General features: G+C 39.0%; 1 protein-coding gene across 1 annotated transcript in view; it reads right to left on the reverse strand.

Annotated features, from left to right (window-relative positions):
* Positions 1-2,068: 2,068 nt before the first annotated feature.
* Positions 2,069-21,195, reverse strand: part of LOC126376541 (uncharacterized) — a 102,107-nt gene continuing 82,980 nt past the window's right edge. The window contains exons 2-11 of the mRNA XM_050024007.1: positions 18,362-18,432; positions 13,185-13,381; positions 10,495-10,658; positions 9,507-9,657; positions 8,494-8,716; positions 6,593-6,764; positions 5,710-5,824; positions 4,927-5,101; positions 4,637-4,863; positions 2,069-3,830 (exon numbers count right to left, since the gene is read on the reverse strand). Of these exons, the coding sequence (XP_049879964.1) occupies positions 3,570-3,830; positions 4,637-4,863; positions 4,927-5,101; positions 5,710-5,824; positions 6,593-6,764; positions 8,494-8,716; positions 9,507-9,657; positions 10,495-10,658; positions 13,185-13,381; positions 18,362-18,432 (1,756 nt within the window). The 3' untranslated portion in view covers positions 2,069-3,569. The remainder of the gene's footprint in view (positions 3,831-4,636; positions 4,864-4,926; positions 5,102-5,709; positions 5,825-6,592; positions 6,765-8,493; positions 8,717-9,506; positions 9,658-10,494; positions 10,659-13,184; positions 13,382-18,361; positions 18,433-21,195) is intronic.

Consider the following 21,195-nt stretch of genomic DNA (forward strand, 5'->3'; position numbering starts at 1 on the left):
TTTTCTTTAAGATTTAGAGACACCCTTTAAAATAGATTTACCAACTCTTCCATAATTTCATGTTACTCTTTTGTTAGTTTTTTTTACAAAATGTGGACTATCTCATCATCATCTTCGTTGTGCTATTCCGTTCTCGCAGGGTCCGCTGTAAAATCAACTGTCTGTCTGGTCTTCAGTTCATATACTTACCTCTAAAACTACAACACTACAACGAAAAAAAAATCGGGTATATGGTTAACATGATAATCATTTATATTAAAATTATTATTACTATTTTTTACTTTAATTAATCATTTTCTTATTGTTTTTATTTGGAGTGGAAGGCCAGAGGGAAACCACTGCCCTAAAAACGTTGCACGGAGAATGCTACACCGACAAGAACGTGGCTCTTAAATTAATGATGATGATGATAATCATTTATGAATATTTATGATCCAAATATGAACATGAAAACAATTTTAAAAATCATAGGTTTGGGTCTGTGGTAGATTCAAATTGTGAAACACTTTAGGAAATAAATAACGACACAAACAATTTTCACATTTAAAGCTTTGTAATTCTCCATACAAAACATAACACATTCAATAATTGTAACTTTGGCTATACAAAGTACTATCTAACCTATCTATTCTGTACTTACTATTTGTACAAGTAATTGTCCAAATTGTGCAATATTAATAAAAGAATCCATTTGTTCATAGTCTTTCGCAAAAATAGCTTTTCCATCGAAATTGTTCAAACTACATTCTAAAAATATATTAACCTTAAGTTTACGGTACAACTAAGGAATGGAACACATCTTTATTGAGTTTGTGATATTGGCAGCAGCAGCAACTAATGTAAAGTTGTGACTAACAAGTTACTTCACAATCTTCTTCTTCAAAATTTAGTTCTTCACCAGAAGTATCACTGCGACAGCTTCCAACTCCATTATATCATTATTAAGATAACCAAAAACGGCTTGAGCACATCCCACACTATCTCCCAGATTGCCATAAATTAGCAAGACAATAGCCCCGATTCCTGCAGACACCTCCTAATTTTACTTAAAGTTATACCTGTCATTTTCTTATCCGCCAAAAAGGAAAGGGACGGCTCTTAATTTTAGGAAGAATGAGTAAATGAATGAAAAACCCGGGCGAATCAAAAAGGTATCTCGCTGGTATGCAAACCGTTTGACGTGTACTGTCAACTTAATTCTATCGGGTTATTGGCCAATGTAAAATTTTTAGACGGTTGTTTTAGATTTGTGCTTAAAATTGACGTGTGTTCCATAAACTTTATGCCTGTCGATTACCTGCCCCTTTCTTTTCCAACGGAAATGAATAAAATGACAGATATAACTTAAAATAAAATTAGATGGCGTCTGCAGGAATTAGCCATTTAAGACTAAAGTTAGAGTTAGACTCTTTATTCTATGACACTATTAAATACAAATCTTAGTTTGTGGTAACATTATAACACAAAAAATAATGTACTTTTCAAGGTACATTTTATACATTCATTTTGTGGGTCTATTTATTCGCTCTTTATTAACTTTCATTAGTAATTTAAAATTTTCAAAAAATATGCAGGTAAATAGGTACATGATATTATTGATATAATTTCGATTGTTATTAAAAAGATCAAAAATAAGATGATGATTTTCTGTGCTTATTTAGAAATCAAAAATAAATATCGTTGATCATAATAATACAGCGTGATATCAACGTAACGAAAATTTTGATGGGTGATTCAGACCATGATTGTATGTTGATATCAAGCAGAATCTTCCGTCGCAAAGTATGGAACTGAAAATAATTAAAACAACAGTAAAATTTTCATGAATTTTCCGACAGGAAATTCCACTTGATATCAACTCAGAATAATGGCCTGAGTCATCCAACTTAGTTTTCATTACGGTGTCACTAACACCCGTACCTACTTGTATGGCTACCTATACGCATTTAATACGGTATAATATATTAACTATCTACTTGATATAAATCGACCCACGTATTTCGAATCTTATTATTAACAGTCTAATTAACATTTCATTTTTAAAACCTGACCAAAAATAAGGCCAATCTTCTGCAGTCACTATTTGATTTAAAGTTTAGAGAAAATATTGATAATATATTGGTGCTGATTCTAGAATACACCATCTAAATTTATTTTAAGTTATACCTGTCATTTTCTTATCAGCTGAAAGGGAAAGAGACGGGTGATAGACCGCCTACATGTTAATAATAACCCGACAAAATTAAGTGCACACGTCAAACGGGTTGCACATTAGCGAGATGTCTATTTTATTCCACGGGTTATTAATTTTAAAATTAACAGGTGTTAATGGTCCGTCTCTTTCTCTTTCGGTGGATAAGAAAATGACAGGTATAACTTAAAATAAAATTAGATATACAGATATATTGAAATCAGCATCAGAAAGTAAGTAAGTATGTAAATATTTTCTCTAGTATCATTTCCATTTATTACCCAGTTACGTAGTTCTTTGAAATTAACAACGCAGGGTTGCCATTCTTCTTTTTTATTACCATATTTTGGTAATACTTTACTAACTAGGAATAATATTATTGGTGTTATAATTTTGGGGCTATAAATACGTAATTTTATCATATCAACACATATATAAATATATATACTATACATTCATTTTGTTATACAATCATTCTTCTTTCAAACTCCTGAAGTTGAGCATTTTTGAAATGTTTTCGAAAGATAAATCTGGGGGTTTGAAGAAGCAATTCATATAAAAAGCAAAATTGCTATTTGAAAATTGTTGTCATCGCGCACTTACTTTTATGAAAAGTAAAATTGCAGTTTAGGTTTTTTAGATGAATTGCTTCAATGTAGCCTTTTAGACTCTCTGTCCTTATGTTACGATATGTTATGGACACAATTGCTTAATAAATACTTTTCTATTGATTTCTTTAAGTCACAAAGTTTCATTTTGATATTAGTATTCTTAAAGATAGAGAGGAGCAAAAGAGATAGAGATATATTATTGTAATATTTATCAGAACATCAGTATTTACGATAATGCACCCAAAAAAAGGGATCCAAGATAAATTAAATGATACAATCACCAATGATGGAATGCCAAAAATATTTCTAATATGCTGTTTACGACGATAATCTTTTTCCACAAAAATGAAGGGGGGGTTCCTGTCGGAGTTTACTCAATAGTGAGTAAAGGCTTATATTAAAATCGTGACAGCTGAAAGTAACCGTTTCAGAATATCGACAAAAGACCTCACACTCAAAACTGTCATATTGGTTTCCACTAGAAAAAATTGGCGTTCTCTTTGACACTCTTATTACGTAACTCGGCACCAGATACCAGGGTGTCTAAATAGGCCACATAAAGGCAATTCATCTCAAATTGTAGTTTGACATTTGCACATATAACAGTATGTGTGCAATTTCAAGAAATGACAAATAGCAATATTGCTTTTTAGGTAAATTGCTTCATTGCGGCCTTTTTGACCCCCAGGGCCACAGAACACGGCAAACGATTCACACGTCGACATTTAAAACAGTATGAACACCATCAGTATACCTGCTAACGACTGTCATCGCGTTTCTTCTGTCTTCCTCTTTTTCTTGCCTATTAGTGGCCTATCTAGCTCTTCCTGTATTTGCCCTTGAGATTTTCCTTTTGTCTCTGGTATTACGAAGTATATGTATGCGGCGCCCAGGAGTGTGACAGAGGCAGATATATAGTAGACGCTGTGAAGTCCGAGCGAGACGGCCATAGGGCCATAGTAGCGTAGAAGAAGGAAATTGCTGAGCCACATCCAGGAGATAAGTAAGCTTGAGGCTAGACTGCGGACCTGGAAGCAAAAGGAATGAGGAATTCCAATTGGTTTATTTTGTCAAACAGATTCGAAAACATTTGAAACCAAAGTTGAATTATAAAATTGTGAAGCAAGCAACCCTTTCCTTGTACAATAAAGCGCTGCATAAAACATCTTTATAGAATAACATAAATCAATTTTACAATAAAATACCAGATAATATTTTAAATTTGTCAGACAATAAATTTAAAGCTGACGTGAAGCTTACTTTATGTAAAAAAGCTTATTATAAGATTAATGACTACCTAAATGATAAAAATGTCTGGTATTGAATGTGTTCCTCTAGTTATTAAATAACTTGTAATGTATATCCTCATTGGTTTTTAAAAGATGTGTTGCTGTTGCAGTTTCTTGTCATTTCTTCTCCTCAGCCATAACACCTTGCGAAATGACGTAAATTCAAAAATGTTACATTGACCTTCAACAAGTTTATCCATGATAATTACGTTGAATAAATGATTCTGATTTCTGATTTCAATCAAGAGAATACCACCACAAATCGAAAGTATCTCCCACTTTCATCAGATTTCATATACATTTGAAGGAATAGATAAGTTTTGCACTAATTTGAATTGGTGCTGGTTTTAAGGAAATTTAAAATACAAAGAAAACTTCTATCAAAAATATGAACCGAACTAGAATGGATGCACCATAATTAAAACACAATACCGGGTTCTTCCCACGTTAGATTCAGGGATATGACGCTCCCGGTATTATGTGTTTTGATTATGATAATAACCGCGTAAACCTCAAACAATAGACGGACCATTCCAGATACTTACATTGATAGAAAACAATTCCGATATAAGCACATAAGGCACTGATCCCAATCCAATGTTGTACAAAAACAACACCATGGAAAGTAGCGTAACGGGCGCCCAAATCATCGCGTCGTCTTCTTCGCTCCTCTCGTGTTTTGACATCGTAACATCATTGACTCCAGAACTATCATTTTTCACGCCAATCCTATACCACGGCTTTCCAATATCACCATTAGATACATTCTTAGCTAAGTCATAATCCGAAGCATTCTTCAAGAATCCTGCAAGGTTTCGCATCTCTGCTTCGTTACTGGTATCCTGGTATGTCAAGTTGAGGTTGTCAAGAGTTCTGTCCTTGATGGTGGATCTTTTGTAAGGCCATAGGCGGTGGGAGTATAGGGACTGTAGGCGGAGGCGAGGGTCGCAGTAGACGCCCAGAATGGCCAGGCAACAGGCAATGCCTGAGCAAGACCACAGGAGTAGCATCTGGAGAAAAAAAAATGTTTGATTCATCAGGCGTTTGAGACATAATAGTTAAACAGTTAGTTGAGGAGCTCGGTGGCGCAGCGGTAAACGCGCTCGGTCTACGATTGTTGAAGTTAAGCAAGAAAAGAGTTTTCATCTCGAGCTCCTCCGTGCTTCGAAAGGCACGTTAAGCCGTTGGGCCGACTTTTAAAAGGACATTCAGTCTTACGACTTTAAAGCAAGTTTCGCGAGCAATTTTTTTTTTCTAAAGCCAATATCACACAATGTTATCCGATAACTTGTGATTGTGTCTTTAGTAGTAACTAATAGCCGAATATTTTAGTATAATTTAAACGTAAATTCGTAAAGATGTTGCGAATTGCAAGAATATTTATGTTATTTAGCTCGCTCCATCTTAGGCCTTGTCAATGCCTTCGGGTAAGTCTGGGGCCTCCCACCCATACGTACGCCCGCACTCGTATGGCTACCTGTATTTGTACGGGGTGTAACATGAATTTTGCGACGGAAATCACTTGAATCATGAGCTGAATCGTCCCCCTCAGTATTCGTTACGGGGTCACTAACATATCTTTTACGCATCTGTATATCTTTTGACTGTACCTACGTACCTTTCTGCCAAGTTTGTCCACAGTAACAGTGGCTACAGCAGCACCAAGCACCAACGCCGTCCCACACAACATGGAGCCAGCTTCTGATGTCTCAAACAGGGCCCGAGGAGTAGTCCTGCAAATTACGGAAAATAATTAAAACACATAATAACGGGTTGCAAGTGCCATGATCACGGGAAGACTGTCATCCCGTGATCGTGACTTGCAACAGTGTCGAAATATTGGGAGTCTCATATCCCTGATTTAAACGCGGTAAGAACCCGTTATTATGTGTTTTAATTATGATAATAACCGCGTACTTAAACCTAAAACAATTACGGAAAATAGCTACTAACTATCCCCGAACGGCCTCCGTGGTCCACAAAGAGAGGCCTTTGTGGTCCAGTGGTTGAGCGCTGAGCTCACGATCCGACGGTCCCGGGTTCGAATCCCGGTGGGGAAAAATCACTTTGTGGTCCCTAGTATGGTTAGGAAATTGCAGGCTGATCACCTGATTGTCCAGAAGTAGGATAAATAATCAGTCCTTCGGAAGGCAAGTTAAACCGTTGGTCCAGGTTACTACTTAGTGATGTAAGTACGTAGTCGTCACTTGAGTCACGTCAGGGGCCTTTGGCGGCTTAATAATAACCCTGACACCAGGGTTGATGAGGTTGGTCATCCACCGCAGAACCCATACGATAGAAGAAGAAGACTATCCCCGAAGGGATAGGCATAAATAAACGTATAGTGTATAGTCATCTTATGTACCTACACGTACATAAGATTACGCCTATTTCCCTTTGGGATGGGCAGAGATCACGGAGTTCCACTTACTGCGATTCTGACACATGACTATCGCTTATTCCACTGTCATCAAAGACTTACCACCTACCCACTTACTTACCCGTTATAAATAGTATAGTTATAGACAGTGAGGTTGAGATGCGGCACCGTGTGCGCGGAGTGTCGCAGCACGGCGGCCGCGAAGCTGTTGACTGCGCCCGCGCCGCTGCCGGCCGCCGCACACACCACCACCACGCACGACAGCAGCGCGCGGCGTGAGCGCCTGTGACGGACTGGATAAACCAAACATTCATTGTCACATCTAGTGGTCATTGTGAAAACGTAAAATAGCTTGAATAATTGCCCGAATTAGAAGGGTATTGTTGTATGACATATGTCGGGCCCTAACCACTGGATCGAGTTTAACAATCCACAAATATTATCGACAGAACGTCATTACATCCCCAGACTCGTAAAAGAGGCTATTGAAATCAGAAAACATAAAAATTTCAATAGGGAAGACGGGTTCAAGTTGTCGAGTATGTGGAATCCAGTAGTAGGTGTTGTAAAAAGCTTGAAACGGCCTAATGTGGTGAAAAAACGTGAGGACACAGTGAGTGCGGTTTGTCGTAGTGAGTTTCGTGCGAGTTCAGATGGTTCCGAACATTCCGGTATCAAAAACATAAACAAGCGGCAGAGAAAGAGGGTAGACAGATATGTCTGCCCGTAGAAAATTATGGATCTACCTACTCCACTCCAATCTCATCAGTCATCCCGTGATAATGGCACTTGCAACAGTGTCGAAATATCGGGAGTCTCATATCCCCATTTAAACGCGGTAAGAACCCGTTATTATGTGCTTTAATTAGTATAAGTTCAGTTCGGCTAGCGAGTTCTAGCGACATCTAGTGGTCATTGTGAAAACGTAAAATAGCTTGAATAATTGCCCGAATTAGAAGGGTATTGTTGTATGACATGAGGCATCTGTACGTTAGTATTATATTATTATGATCTGTGGTTCAGGTTTAGTTAAGTTCAGTTTTAGTGGTAGATAGGTTGGTTTTGTAGATACCGGACCTGTCAATTCTTCAGGCTAGGTAAGCGGACCCTGTGAAAAATCGGAATAATGCTAGGGAGATGAGATAGTATAAGTTCGTTCCCTCAAAGTAAGATGTTATGGCTGTTCAAATGAAGTGCAATATCGGTTCTACAGAGTCTTTACACGCCGTTGCTTGTGACAAGATGTGCCACGGACACTTTGATATCGGTTGCTATTTGTTATACGAGTTCTATGTTCATTGTACATGAAATATACTTAATCTAATCTAATCTAGCCTACAAGATCCCACTGCTGGACAAAGGCTGAATTGGCCGGAGTACGCTCAGGACCGCGAAAAATAGAAAGAGGAAGGGAAAATATACCCATTCAAATAAAATAACGGTCTCCGTGCTCCAGAGGTTGAGCGTTGTGCTCATGATCCTGATGACCCTGGTTCGAATCTCGGTGGGGATAATATAACACTTTGTGATCCCTAGTTTGGTTAGGACCCTGCAGGCTACTGGACACCTGATCGTCAGAAAGTAATATGATCCGGAAGGCACGTTAAGGCATTGCTCCTGGTTAATTCTTCCTGATGTAAGTATGTAGTCGTTTACATGAGTCATGTCAGGGCCTTTGGCGGCTCAATAATAACCCTGAATCCTGGGTTGATGAGGAAATAAATCAAGACATTTCGGACAATAGGGTGATCAGCCTGTAATGTACTAACCATCCTAGGAATCATCATCATCAGCCGTACGACGCCCACTGCTGGGCATAGGCCTCCCCTATGGATCTCCACGACGATCGGTCCTGCGCTGCCCGCATCTAGCGGCTTCCCGCGACCGCGGCCGCGACTAGGAATCACAAAGTGATTTTTCTGAACTGTCACCACCGGGAATCGAACCTGGGCTTTCCAGCTCGAGAGATCAACGCTCTAACCACTAGAATACAGAAGCTTAATATGAAGTAGAGGTACTTACAAAGTTCCCTGCAAGCGGACTGCTCACTCCTCCGATCAGAAGTGGAGTCAAGTCCACTGACTCTCTTCAGCATGGGTTGGAAGGTGTCGGAGTCCTGCCGCCGCATGTCTTTCCTCCCATAGCCGTCAGAGGTCCTGATACGGACCTCCTGCTGCTCAATCACGTCTGTCAGGTCCTCTTGGAAGTCAGACCCGTCGAACCAGCACATTACTTTGGCTGCATCCTGGAAATTTTAAAGAAAGAAAGAAACGTTTATTATTGAAAGACACAGCACAAAGTAATCTAAAAAAAACAATATTGCACTTTGACATTTGCGCACATAAAGGTAAGTGCGCAATGCAAACAAATATCAAATAGCAATATTGCTTTTTTAGATGAATTGTTTTTATGTGGCCTTTTTAGACCCCCAGAACATCAAAGACACAGAAAATCAGGTACAGTTAGAATCAAATAGTTAGCAACATCCAGAATGTCCAATGGTTAGGGACATTCAAGGTGGCCTTATAGTAATACTCTAAGTGACCAAAAACATCGGCACACACGGCTCAGTCTCATATGTTGTGTTTTGAACTGTACATGTAAATGACAGACCAGATGTCAAGCGACTTGCCATAAACAGACTCGCCGTAGCGGGAATCGCCGTTCGGATAGTCGCTGTCAACGCAACAATTCGTCTCTAGTTGGCTAGAGTCATCAAGATTGCAAATTACTTCTTTCGTGAATTTGAAACTAATTTTAAAGAAAACCTTTTAATAACATAACATCACACCTATGTTCCCGAAAGGGTAGACAGAGGGGTATGGTATATATCCACTCCTCGCCAGCTATCTTGCATTTAAGTGTTTTTTTTTTATTATTATATTCAGTGTTATACTTTTGCGACCGAAAATTCCACTCGATGACAACTCAGAATCATGGTCTGAATCATCCCTAAAAGTTTTCGTTACGATGTCACGAACACCCCGTATATGGAGTAAAGCGTTAATTCGCTCATTCATTTAAGAACAACAAACCTGCATCCTCCCAACGCTGATGAGGAAGGAGGGAGTCTCGGGCAACCAGAGCAGAGACACCAGTAAAACAGCTGGTGGCACCGCCATCGACAACGAAAGACCATGCGCAGACAGCATACCTCCCGCTGCGTATGCGAATAGAATGCCACTGCTGTAAAATTGGAAACATGTTTTGTTATAAATTTATTTATTCATTTACTACATTACAAAAACAAAAATCCATACTGTCTTAAACAAGTTTCCACATAATATAAAACACTTAAAAATAAAACAAATTATATAACAGAACTATTGGTTCAAATATTGGCCTACTGGCAAGCATCACACACTCAATCGCTCTCACCAACTCGCAAACAAGTCGCAATGTGGCGCCGCTTCGGAGATGGTGATACTGGTATTGGTGATAGATAACAAAGATGATAATGATTCAAAGTCAGCCAAGGAGCCGTGGTTAACATAACAATTAACATCTTCCACCACAACATAAAGAGTAGCAATATTCAGAATCAGAATCAGAATCATTTATTCAACGTAATTATCATGGATAAACTTGTTGAAGGTCAATGTAACGAAATGACAAGAAACTGCGAAACCGTCAGTATATTTATTTCTTTAAACAGCTCCCTCAAAGAGTCCCGACAACGCAGCTTATAAATAGCGCGAACTGCCCTTTATAATTCTTGATTCAAATATCAAGCAACAATTAGACAGATAGATAGATAAAATACTTTATTGAGCACAATGGACACAAGATACAGAAATAAGGACAACAGATACAGAGAGGCACAACAGGCGGCCTTATTGCTCATGCAGCAATTTCTTCTAGGCAACCTTTAGGTGTAGGAAAATTTTGTACAAATATAATAGTAACAATTCTAATTAAGTATTCAATCGTATAGCGTCAGACGTCACACACTCAGATGCGCGTGTACGATAACGTTAATGTGTAGTGTCTGAAGTGTGACAACAGGCTGCCAAAAAAAGTAACCTGCAAGCCAAAGCCGGCATGGCCGCCAGCCCCCGGGTCCGTGGCGCGATCTCTGCGCAGTAGAGTGGCGCCAGCGCTAATGCGCCCGCGCCGCCCGCGCCCGCCGCCGCTCGCGCCGCCCACACGCCGCGCGGCCCGCACCATGCTGCGAGGGAACAGCTCAGCTGGAATGTTTATGGGGAGTATTAACTCATCTGTGATAAATTGAGTGAACCTGATATAAGAGCTATTGAGACGCTAAAAGTTTCTGACACGGCTCACATTATGAGGAATGTTAGTTAGTATGAATCTTCCACAAATAGGAACAACTAAAGAATAAAAGAATGAGGCTGGAAAGGTCAAGAGAGCGCGAAACGCCTACTACACAAGTATGAGCAAATAGTTCAAACTTTAAGACGCACGGAGTTCCACGATACTTATATTAAAATGTCGTCTTGTGCTTTATAACCTGCAGGGATAAAAATCTAATATCGACTATCATGCAAGGTGATCCCTCCTTATCATAGGACAGCTTATGTATGCAGTATCTTACGAAAAGTAATGATAAAAATTACATGTGATAACATGTAATATATAATTGCCGGTAGTGGCAATGGAATTTGAGAAGCAGTAGAGCTATCGTAGTTATCTGTTTGCAGGAGTAGTAGTAAAAGAGAGTGGGGTTGAACTGGCGACAGCGGTCCTTATACAAAATGCGCGTTAAGGTGTGATGCTCCCTGGCCGGACCACTATTTAGTACGCAATTGCGAATGAACTCAATATGCGCTACATAATGTCTACTTTCATCTGCATACCAAGAAAAAAATAGTACGGCAAAGAGTTAAAAGAAAAATGATATTATTTGTGGTGCGGCCAGAGAGCAATGCTCCCCAGCCGGACCACTGTGAATCTCAGAAATTACGTTATGTAGTCAAGCAATGAGGGTATGAAAAAATAGACCTAAAATTCTACTCCTTACGTTTTTACTCTGATCCTCGAATCTTGTCTAGATTAGAGTCAATTAAAAGTTGAATGTGGTCCGGCTGTAGAGGATTCTCTGCAGCCAACAAATTTTATGGTACAAAGCTTACCAGATTTATTTATGCATTGAAATAAAAGTATAACATTTCTACTTTCTACTGACGTCACTTTTTTGGAATAAAACCTAACATTTATTTAATTATGATCAAAAGTAAGGTGTCCGGCCAATGAGTATCTGATTTAAAAACATATTTTTCAGTTTATGAGACGATAAACATGTTTCACGTGTATTATCTGAATCTAAACAAAACATTTTACAATAAAGGTCTTACTACAACCCTTAGAAAGCCTTAGTTTTACTTAAAATAACAATTAATAATGTTAGGATACAAACATGTTCTAAACGCCTGACAAAATATTAATAGCTTTGCATTTTTATTTCGAAGCTTCCGATATCTGTTCGTCTGTCTGTATAACTGTCTGTAACCGGCCTCTGCAGACCAAACGGTGAGTGCTAGGAGACTAAACTTACAGAATAAGTGTTATGGTAACCGCTCTCATGGCAAAAGTAAAATTTTTAAAGCAACCGTTTGGTCTGCAGAGGCCGGTAACAGACAGTTATACAGAAGCTTCGAAATAAAAATGCAAAGCTATTAATATTTTGTCAGGCGTTTAGAACATGTTTGTATCCTAACATTATTAATTGTTATTTTAAGTAAAACTAAGGCTTTCTAAGGGTTGTAGTAAGACCTTTATTGTAAAATGTTTTGTTTAGATTCAGATAATAGGCGTGAAACATGTTTATCGTCTCATAAACTGAAAAATATGTTTTTAAATCAGATACTCATTGGCCGGACACCTTACTTTTGATCATAATTAAATAAATGTTAGTTTTTATTCCAAAAAAGTGACGTCAGTAGAAAGTAGAAATGTTATACTTTTATTTCAATGCATAAATAAATCTGGTAAGCTTTGTACCATAAAATTTGTTGGCTGCAGAGAATCCTCTACAGCCGGACCACATTCAACTTTTAATTGACTCTAATCTAGACAAGATTCGAGGATCAGAGTAAAAACGTAAGGAGTAGAATTTTAGGTCTATTTTTTCATACCCTCATTGCTTGACTACATAACGTAATTTCTGAGATTCACAGTGGTCCGGCTGGGGAGCATTGCTCTCTGGCCGCACCACAAATAATATCATTTTTCTTTTAACTCTTTGCCGTACTATTTTTTTCTTGGTATGCAGATGAAAGTAGACATTATGTAGCGCGTATTGAGTTCATTCGCAATTGCGTACTAAATAGTGGTCCGGCCAGGGAGCATCACACGCGTTAAGGCCTTTTCAACCTGTTTCTTCTATTCTGTAGGAACAACAGATTAACGTGTTTCCCGAAGCATTAAGTATTATGAAGGATAGCTTTAACAATAGTTCTTAGTCACATAACATAAGCACATGACTATGTTCCCAAATTACGGTAGTCAAAGGTACATCCATCATTTTGGATTATTTAAGTAGGTACCCGCAATTAACCAAGATTTTTGTTAGACCAAAGTGATTGGTGACCAAGGCATAGTTTCACAAAGTGATTTTTCACATCAGGAGTCGGACCTAGGACTTCAATTAGTACTTGGTACTTCAGCTCTTCAATTTGTTGGCATTGACTGTTATCGGGGTAAATGGAATCTGTCGTTCGAGCGTCACATTCCAGGTATTCCCGGATACTTACAATAAAGCTTACACACACGCACAGAGCGCCAGCCTTCCTGCCTCTAGCGTCAGCCAGCACAGCGAAGAACGGTGCAGCTGGTAGAGCCACCAGACACGGCAGCGCGGCCAGCCACGCGCCTCCAGTCAGCGCCTCATCTCCTAGTACCCCGGACACCCAGCCAGTGCTGCAGCCGTGTGTGAAGCAGGAAAGGTTATCTGAAGAAGAGAACACAATTCGAAATACTTATCATTTCCTGTAGATTCTTCTGAGAAATCAGAATCATTTATTCAACGTATTTATCATGATTTTTGTTTTTATAGCACTCGGATTGATGACGAGACATAGATCAAAAGAATTTCACAGGAGGAGGACCCGGTGGTGTAACGGTTATTACGCTTCTCCCGGCTTGACAAGAGCTGCGGGTTCAAGTCCCGAACGAATCAGATTTTTCTCTTTGTTTGAGCAAATCATCTAAAAAGCAATATTGCTTTTTGATGTTTGTTGAGGTTGCACACTTACTTTTATATGCGCGAATGTAATGCAGGCAAAATATGTGCGATATTATATGTGCAAATGGAATGTAGGCAATGGTTTTCCATTGCTTAACTTTGAGGCAGATGAGACTAGAGTACAAGGAAGAACAATTGAAAAAGAAAAGTAGCCAGGGTCCTTACTATTAAAGAGTTTTTACAACAGGACCATCAGTCTTCAGGTGCAATAAACACTATGGTTACCTTTCTACAATAACCCGATTCCAAGTTTCTTCTCTCGTGTGGGTTGATCAGGTGGATTACCAACTCCATCAACCCTGGTGTCAGGGTTACTATTGAACTGCCAAAGGCCCCTGACATGACTCATGTAACGACTACTTACTTACATCAGTAAGTAGTAACCGGGACCAACGGCTTAACGTGCCTTTCGAAGCACGGATCATCTTGCTTTCGGACAATCAGGTGATCAGCCTGTAACGTCCTAACCAAATTGGGGATCACAAAGTGATTGTAGTGATATTTCCCCACCGGGATTCGAACCCGGGACCTCCGGATCGTGAGCCCAACGCTGAACCACTGGACTACGGAGGCCGTTATTCCAAGCTTATTCTGTATGATTCTAAATACGAAATCACTGATCCTAACTACCACTGAAATTAGTAAACGAAATTAGCGCTATAACTCGTTTCAGCATAGTTTGATGAGCCCCTTTTGAAGTCTTAATGACTTTGATCGGCGAAGCATACAAGGCGACTGAGAGGCAAAAGGAATCCAACATTTATTTAACGCGACCTGAATTTCCAATCGACTCGATTTCAACCTTGATTTATTTTAGTTCTTCGATTGAGGTAAAGTTAAAGTAAGAATCTTAAGAATTCGTGATAGTCCGGATAATGGGTGACTTAGATATCACGTAGTGTCTCGGGTTCGAATTCCTTATTGGACTTTTAAGCTACACCTATGACTTTAATAATAATAATAATAAACCCTTCCCCTTCCCCATAATCCCCCCATCTCCTTCCCATTCCCTTTGTTCCCATAATCTGCAATAGTCCTACACGAACCGGGGATTGTCTTTGGGTGCACTCCCATAGTGCATACAGGGATAATCGCCGGTTGGTGTCACATCACAATTATATTAAATTGTCTTAAGGGGCCTTTACGTGTTGGCTTCGGCCCCACGCACACCTTCCAAAAGTCCGGGACTCCATAGTCCCGAGATATGGAAACGACATACAAATAATAATTATAAAAAGTTTATTTAGGTAAAACCTACGACACACATATACTTTTATAACATTAAAATATACACACATTAATATTTAGTTGGAAAACATAAAGGTATATGGGTGCCGAAGCTCACCAAAAAAGGCCAGGGTTCAGTGAAAATTTACCCAGAGGGCAACACTGATTTTCAACCCACACCGACTATGTGTTTTTTTTAATAATTAATTATATACACACATACATAAACAGCTTATATACGTCCCACTGCTGGGCACAGGCCTCCCATCAATCAACCGGACGGGGTATAGAACATACTCCACCAGGCTGCTCCACTGCGGGTTGGTGGAGATGTTTTTACGGATAATAGCCGGGATTAATGGCTCAACGTGCCTTCCAAAGCACGGAATCATCTTACTTTTTCAGACAATCAGGTGATTCAAGCCTGAAAAGTCTTTACCAAACAAAGGACAGTTTCATAAAATGATTTCGACCAAAAAACAATACACATAAATATATTATTAAAATAAATAAATAAAAAATAACGGCCGCGTCCAATGGGTCCCAGAATCCCGGTGGGAATATATCACAAAAATCTATTTGTGATCCCAAGTTTGGCTAGGACATTACAGGCTGATCACCCGAATTTCCCAAAGTAAGATGTTCCGTGTTTCTGCATTGGTCCCAGTTACTTACTAATGTAAGTATGTAGTCGTTACATGCACCATGTCAGGGGCCTTTGGCGGCTCAATAATATTCCTGATACCAGGGTTGATGAGATTCGTCATCCACCTCACAACCCGCACGATAGAAGAAGAAGAATAAAATGAATGTTGAGTTTGAATTCATATTTATTTATGTTAACTTAATATTTATGTTATCTCTCTCTCTTTATTTAAGAGCTGCGCTCATGTCGGTGGAGTAATCGCCATTTCTCTCTTCTTCCCGCCAAATCCTTCATCTCCTGATACGACACGACCTGCACCTTTTCTTTTATTTGTTTCATAAATTTTATTTATGTTATACTTAAAATAAAATGTGTTTTTGCTTTTCACATGTAGCTTGTTGACAGAACTTCTTTGAAAACAGCATTAAAGATTTCAACTTTGTTCATTTTACAGAGCCATTAACGTCGTAGCAGCGCTACGCAGTTTGCTACGCTCGCGTAGATATTATAGCTACAATGTCTCTATTTTGCTACACATTTGCTACATAACCCAGAATTTCTGGAGCAGAATTTTGTTTTGCTCGCTATTAGCAACGTTAGCAATTTAAAAAGGAGATCGACGTATAAGCAGTTATACAAACATGGTGTTACTGACATAGTAACGAAAACTTTAAAGGATAATTCAGCTCATGATTCTGAGTTGATATAAAAGGTACTTAGTTCATCTTGTGATGGAGGTTACTCTGAGTGTGTCTACCCACATTGCTAAATTGAGGAAGCGTCTTTTCCTTTGCATACCTAATTTCCTATTCAACGTTTTAATCACTTTGTATTAAACCATCGTGCGGTCGTTACATCCGCTAGCATCTGTGAATCCAGCTTGATTGAGGCAGTTACTTTTTATTACCCTCTTGTGAGGGTATGAAAGCCTGGTACCCGCGGTTCATCGTCGGCTGATGGATTCGTTTTACTTTTCAAGTAAAGCTAATATAAAATACAATGAGGATAAAAACTAGAATTATTATCAAGTGGAATTTCCTGTCGGAAAATTCTTGGATATTTTTTTACTTGTTTTTTAATTATTTTCAGAAGCTGCATAGAACCTAAATTTAAAAATGTATATTTTATTGAAAACCGTCAATATAAATATGTAGTCGTTACATGAGTCATGTCAGGGGCCTTTGGCGGCTCAATCATAACCCTGACACCAGGGTTGATGAGGTTTTGAGGTGGAACACCAACCTCATTAACCCACACGACAGAAGAATGGAAATGAAACAACGCAACGGTACGATGTCACTAACAATATATCTTTCTAAAGGAATGACAAATGACGTTCAATAACTTCTAACCATTCGAGTGCAGCTGTCGAAAGTAGAAATTGAAACCTCAAGACCGACATTACGAGTGAATCTGCAGAATTCTCATTCAAATCGTTTTTATTCATCTTTATGTTCCGAAGCAATTCCGTTTGTGTCGGATATTATTCTGTGAATGGAACTTTATTGCGGCTATTACACTTCATTGCCTTCTTGTTAGGTTATGACAGCCTGGTACTTGCGGTTTGATGGGCCCTGATGGTTGCCATCTTTTTCTAATATAAAACATAAGCTGACGACTAAATCCCAATTGAGGAGCTCGGTGGCGCAGCGGTAAACGCGCTCGGTCTGCGATTGTTGAAGTTAAGCAACTTTCGCAAAGGCCGGTCATAGGATGGGTGACCACAAAAAAAAAAAAGTTTTTATCGCGACCTCCTCCGTGCTTCGGAAGGCACGTTAAGCCGTTGATTCCGGCTGCATTAGCAGTCGTTAATAACCATCAATCCGCACTGGGCCCGCGTGATGGTTTAAGGCCCGATCTTCCTATCCATCCATAGGGAAGACCCGTGCCCCAGCAGTGGGGACGTTAATGGGCTGATGATGATGATGATGACATCCCAATTGGGGTAGTCAGAGGTACATCTATCGTAAGATGAACTAAGTACCCACACCTTCTGTTGGAGCTTCTTCCCAAAGTCTTCTGTTAAACCAACGTGATAGGTGGTGAGCCGTATTGCCGTCTATATAAGTTCAGCTATAAGTTCAAGCTAGTCACTGTTACCACAGGACCACAGTTTTACGAAAAACTAAACAATATGAAATATTGTGCAAGAACTTTAATGCGACACAAACCCGCCATATGATATCTAAATTTAACCATCCACTTATCATAATCTTCTTCTTATCGTGTGGGTTGTGAGGTGGAATACCAACCTCATCAACCTTGGTGTCAGGGTTATTACTGAGCCCCCAAAGGCCCCTGATATGGCTCATGTAACTACTACATACACATCAGTAAGTAGTAACCGGGAACAACGGCTTAAAGTGCCTTCCGAAGTACGGATCATCTTACTTTCGCACAATCGGGTGATCAGCCTGTAATGTTCTTACCAAACTAGGGATCACAAAGTGATTTTTATGATATGTCCCCACCGGGATTCGAACCCGGGGTCTCCGGATCGTGAGCCCAACGCTCAACCACTGGACCACGGAGGCCATTACTTGTCATACTTAATTATAATTTTATAATATTATTATTGATTATTTACCCAGCTTCATGTTTATTTATCTATAGGTTAAATAAACAGTCTGACAAGTCCCGGGTTTGAATTCCGCCCGAGTTTAAATTTTTCCGCATTGATGTATATTGAGTTCAAACGAGAAAAGTTTTTATGTGATCGGAAAACCGTTTAAATTTGGGTATTCGTAACAAACACTTAAATAAAATTACCAGGCTGTCATAAATAAAATAAGAGTTAAAGAAACAGTACTCACAAATGGTAGCGGCGACGATCCGCCTCACGGAGCCCCGCCATCGCTTGGACGCGGTTCTCTCGATTCGGTTCCTGAAACAAATAGCGCTGATTTACATTGGAATCCCTTTGTATTTCTGTGCGCCTGGTAGGTCCTTAAGCTTTGCATTGGATATTAAAGAGAGTTTTAAGAAAAGGAGGACTCAGCTGTGTCACCCGACTAATAAAATGAATTACCCGGGCGAATCAAAAAGGTATCTCGCTGGTATGCAAACCGTTTGACGTGTGCTGCCAACATAATTCTGGCGGGTTATTCGTGAATGTAAAATTTTTAGACGGTTGTTTCAGATTTATGCTTAAAATTGACGTGTGTTCCATAAATTTTATGCTTGTCGATTACCCGTCCCTTTCCTTTTCGGCGGATAAGAAAATGATAGGTATAACTTAAGGTAAAATTAGATGGTGTTTACGGGAATTAGCACCATTGTTTTCCTATTATCGATTCAGAGAGCAATACAAGCTTATTCCTTCCTACGCTTCCTCAAATTGGTTCACACTTCACTTCGCTTTCGTAACACGTGTCTGTTATTAACCGTGAATACCTCGTAATGTTATTATTGGAGTACGATTATTGGAAGAAAAATAAAAGAAAAAAGGTAGTACATAATTTTTTTGTTTACTGCTTCATTTAACGAAAATAATACACACATATATACATTCACTTACTATATACATACATACATAAACTCACGCCCGTAATCCCTAACGGGGTGGGCAGAGCCACAAGTAATCAAAGACAACTTGCAGCCACTGTTGATACGATGTCGTAAGCTGGATATGATGAACCTTATGGTGATAAGGGATCAGCCTATCGCCCATAACATTAGTCCATCATGTTAGAGGACGCAATCCCTCTGGCGGTTTTTACGACATGCCCGGGAAGACAAGCAGCTGAACGTTTTCTATGTTTTTTATTTGCTCCCTGAACAGCATAGAAGCATAGATTCATTTGCTACATTTTACTTTTTTGCTTTTCTTTTGTACAATTAGATTCAGGCTAGTTTATCTTTGCTGTAAGTCCATTTCATGCCGTTGTCACCTATAATTAGAAAAGATCGTATTAAACCTTTTCTAAGGTTTTTCTACCCTGAACCGGCGTGCGTCTATGAAGCGATTGATGAATGTGTAGGAAGCAAGAGAAGTGTGTCAGGATCGAAGCAAATGGAATTCTATAGTCTCTGCTTACCCCGGTGGGAAATAGGCGTGAGTTTATGTATGTATGTCAAATGTCGTGGTAGTTGTTGACCTTTTTGAAAAACTAAACTTAACCTATAAGTGCGTTTGATCGACGGAGCTCTACAATAGAATTTGAACTTATTACTAGCTTAATTAAAAAGGTAGCCTCGTCTACGGAGGCGGTCTGTTCTTAAAATGTCAACCGTTGCTTAGTTGCACATCCTGTTTTTGTTATGGCTTTGAATTCCTGTGAGGACAACAACCTACGCATTAAGAGGAGAGATGACAATGTTGGGTCCTCTACCTTGTATGGGGCGAGCTGAAGGCCCGACCATCTGCGGCCATGGCATCTAAATATACAGGGTGTTAGTGACATCGTAACGAATACTGAGAGGGATGATTCAGACCATGATTCTGAATTAATATCAAGTGGAATTTTCCGTCGCAAAATTCATGTTATTTTTTTAGTTTTTTTTTTATTATTTTCAAGTCTATACTTTTGCGATGGAAAATTCCACTTGATATTAACTCAGAATAATCAGCTGAATCATCCCTCTCAGTATTCGTTACGATGTCACTTACACCCCATACAAGAACATACAGTAGCCATACAAGTAAGTATGGGTGTTAGTGACACTGTAACGAATACTGAAGGGGATGATTCAGACCGTGATTCTGAGTCGATATCAAATGGAATTTCCTGTCGGAGAAGTCATAAAAATCTTAGAGCTTATTTAAATTATTTTCCGTTCCATACTTTTGCGACGGAAAATTCCACTTGATATCAACTCAGAATTATGGCCTGAATCATCCCTCAAAGTTTTCGTTACGATGTCACTAACACCCTGTGTAAAAGGAGAAACTGACTGACTCACTGACTGACATATCAACGCACAGCCTAAACGGCCAAACGTATAAAAAATAAAAATAAAATTTATTATTATCTCAACCAAAACAACATCATCCAGTTAACGACCCTTTATGGCAGAGCACAGACCTCTATTACAGCAAATTGCTAACGAGAAACACCAGTTAGACAAAACGGCTCTCATTCATTTTAACGGATTTCATTAAATTTTCATGAGTTATGCGGAGGCGAATTATTACTCTGTAAACAACGTACGCGATAAATACTGGTTTACTTACCACATTAAACGCATACAGGGTGTTAGTGACATCGTAACTAAAACTTGGAGAGATGATTCAAACTATAATTCTGAGTTGATATCAAGTGGAATTTTCGCAAAATAATTTAAAAAACACAAACTATAATTTAAAAACTAATACTACTACTAATACTACTAATAATTAAAAAAAAAAACACAAAAGAGTGACCAAGCCTGTGGTGGATTTACGTTCTGTTTTGTTTATTATTTACTAGCTTTTGCCCGCGACTTCGTCCGCGTGGCGTGTTATATAAGAGAGAGATCTTTGTGTGTGTGGGAGTGCATATCAAATTTCAAGCATCTAACTTATGCAGTTTAGATTTTTTCATACAATTTTTTTCCCAATAACTCCCATTTTTCAAAATACAGCCAAAAATATACTTTATATTTACTAAGGTATGCATGCATGCTAGATTGAATCAATTGATTGAATTGATTTTTTTTTAATTGATTG

Source organism: Pectinophora gossypiella, chromosome 21 (assembly GCF_024362695.1).
Source record: "Pectinophora gossypiella chromosome 21, ilPecGoss1.1, whole genome shotgun sequence".
Lineage (NCBI taxonomy): Eukaryota > Metazoa > Arthropoda > Insecta > Lepidoptera > Gelechiidae > Pectinophora > Pectinophora gossypiella.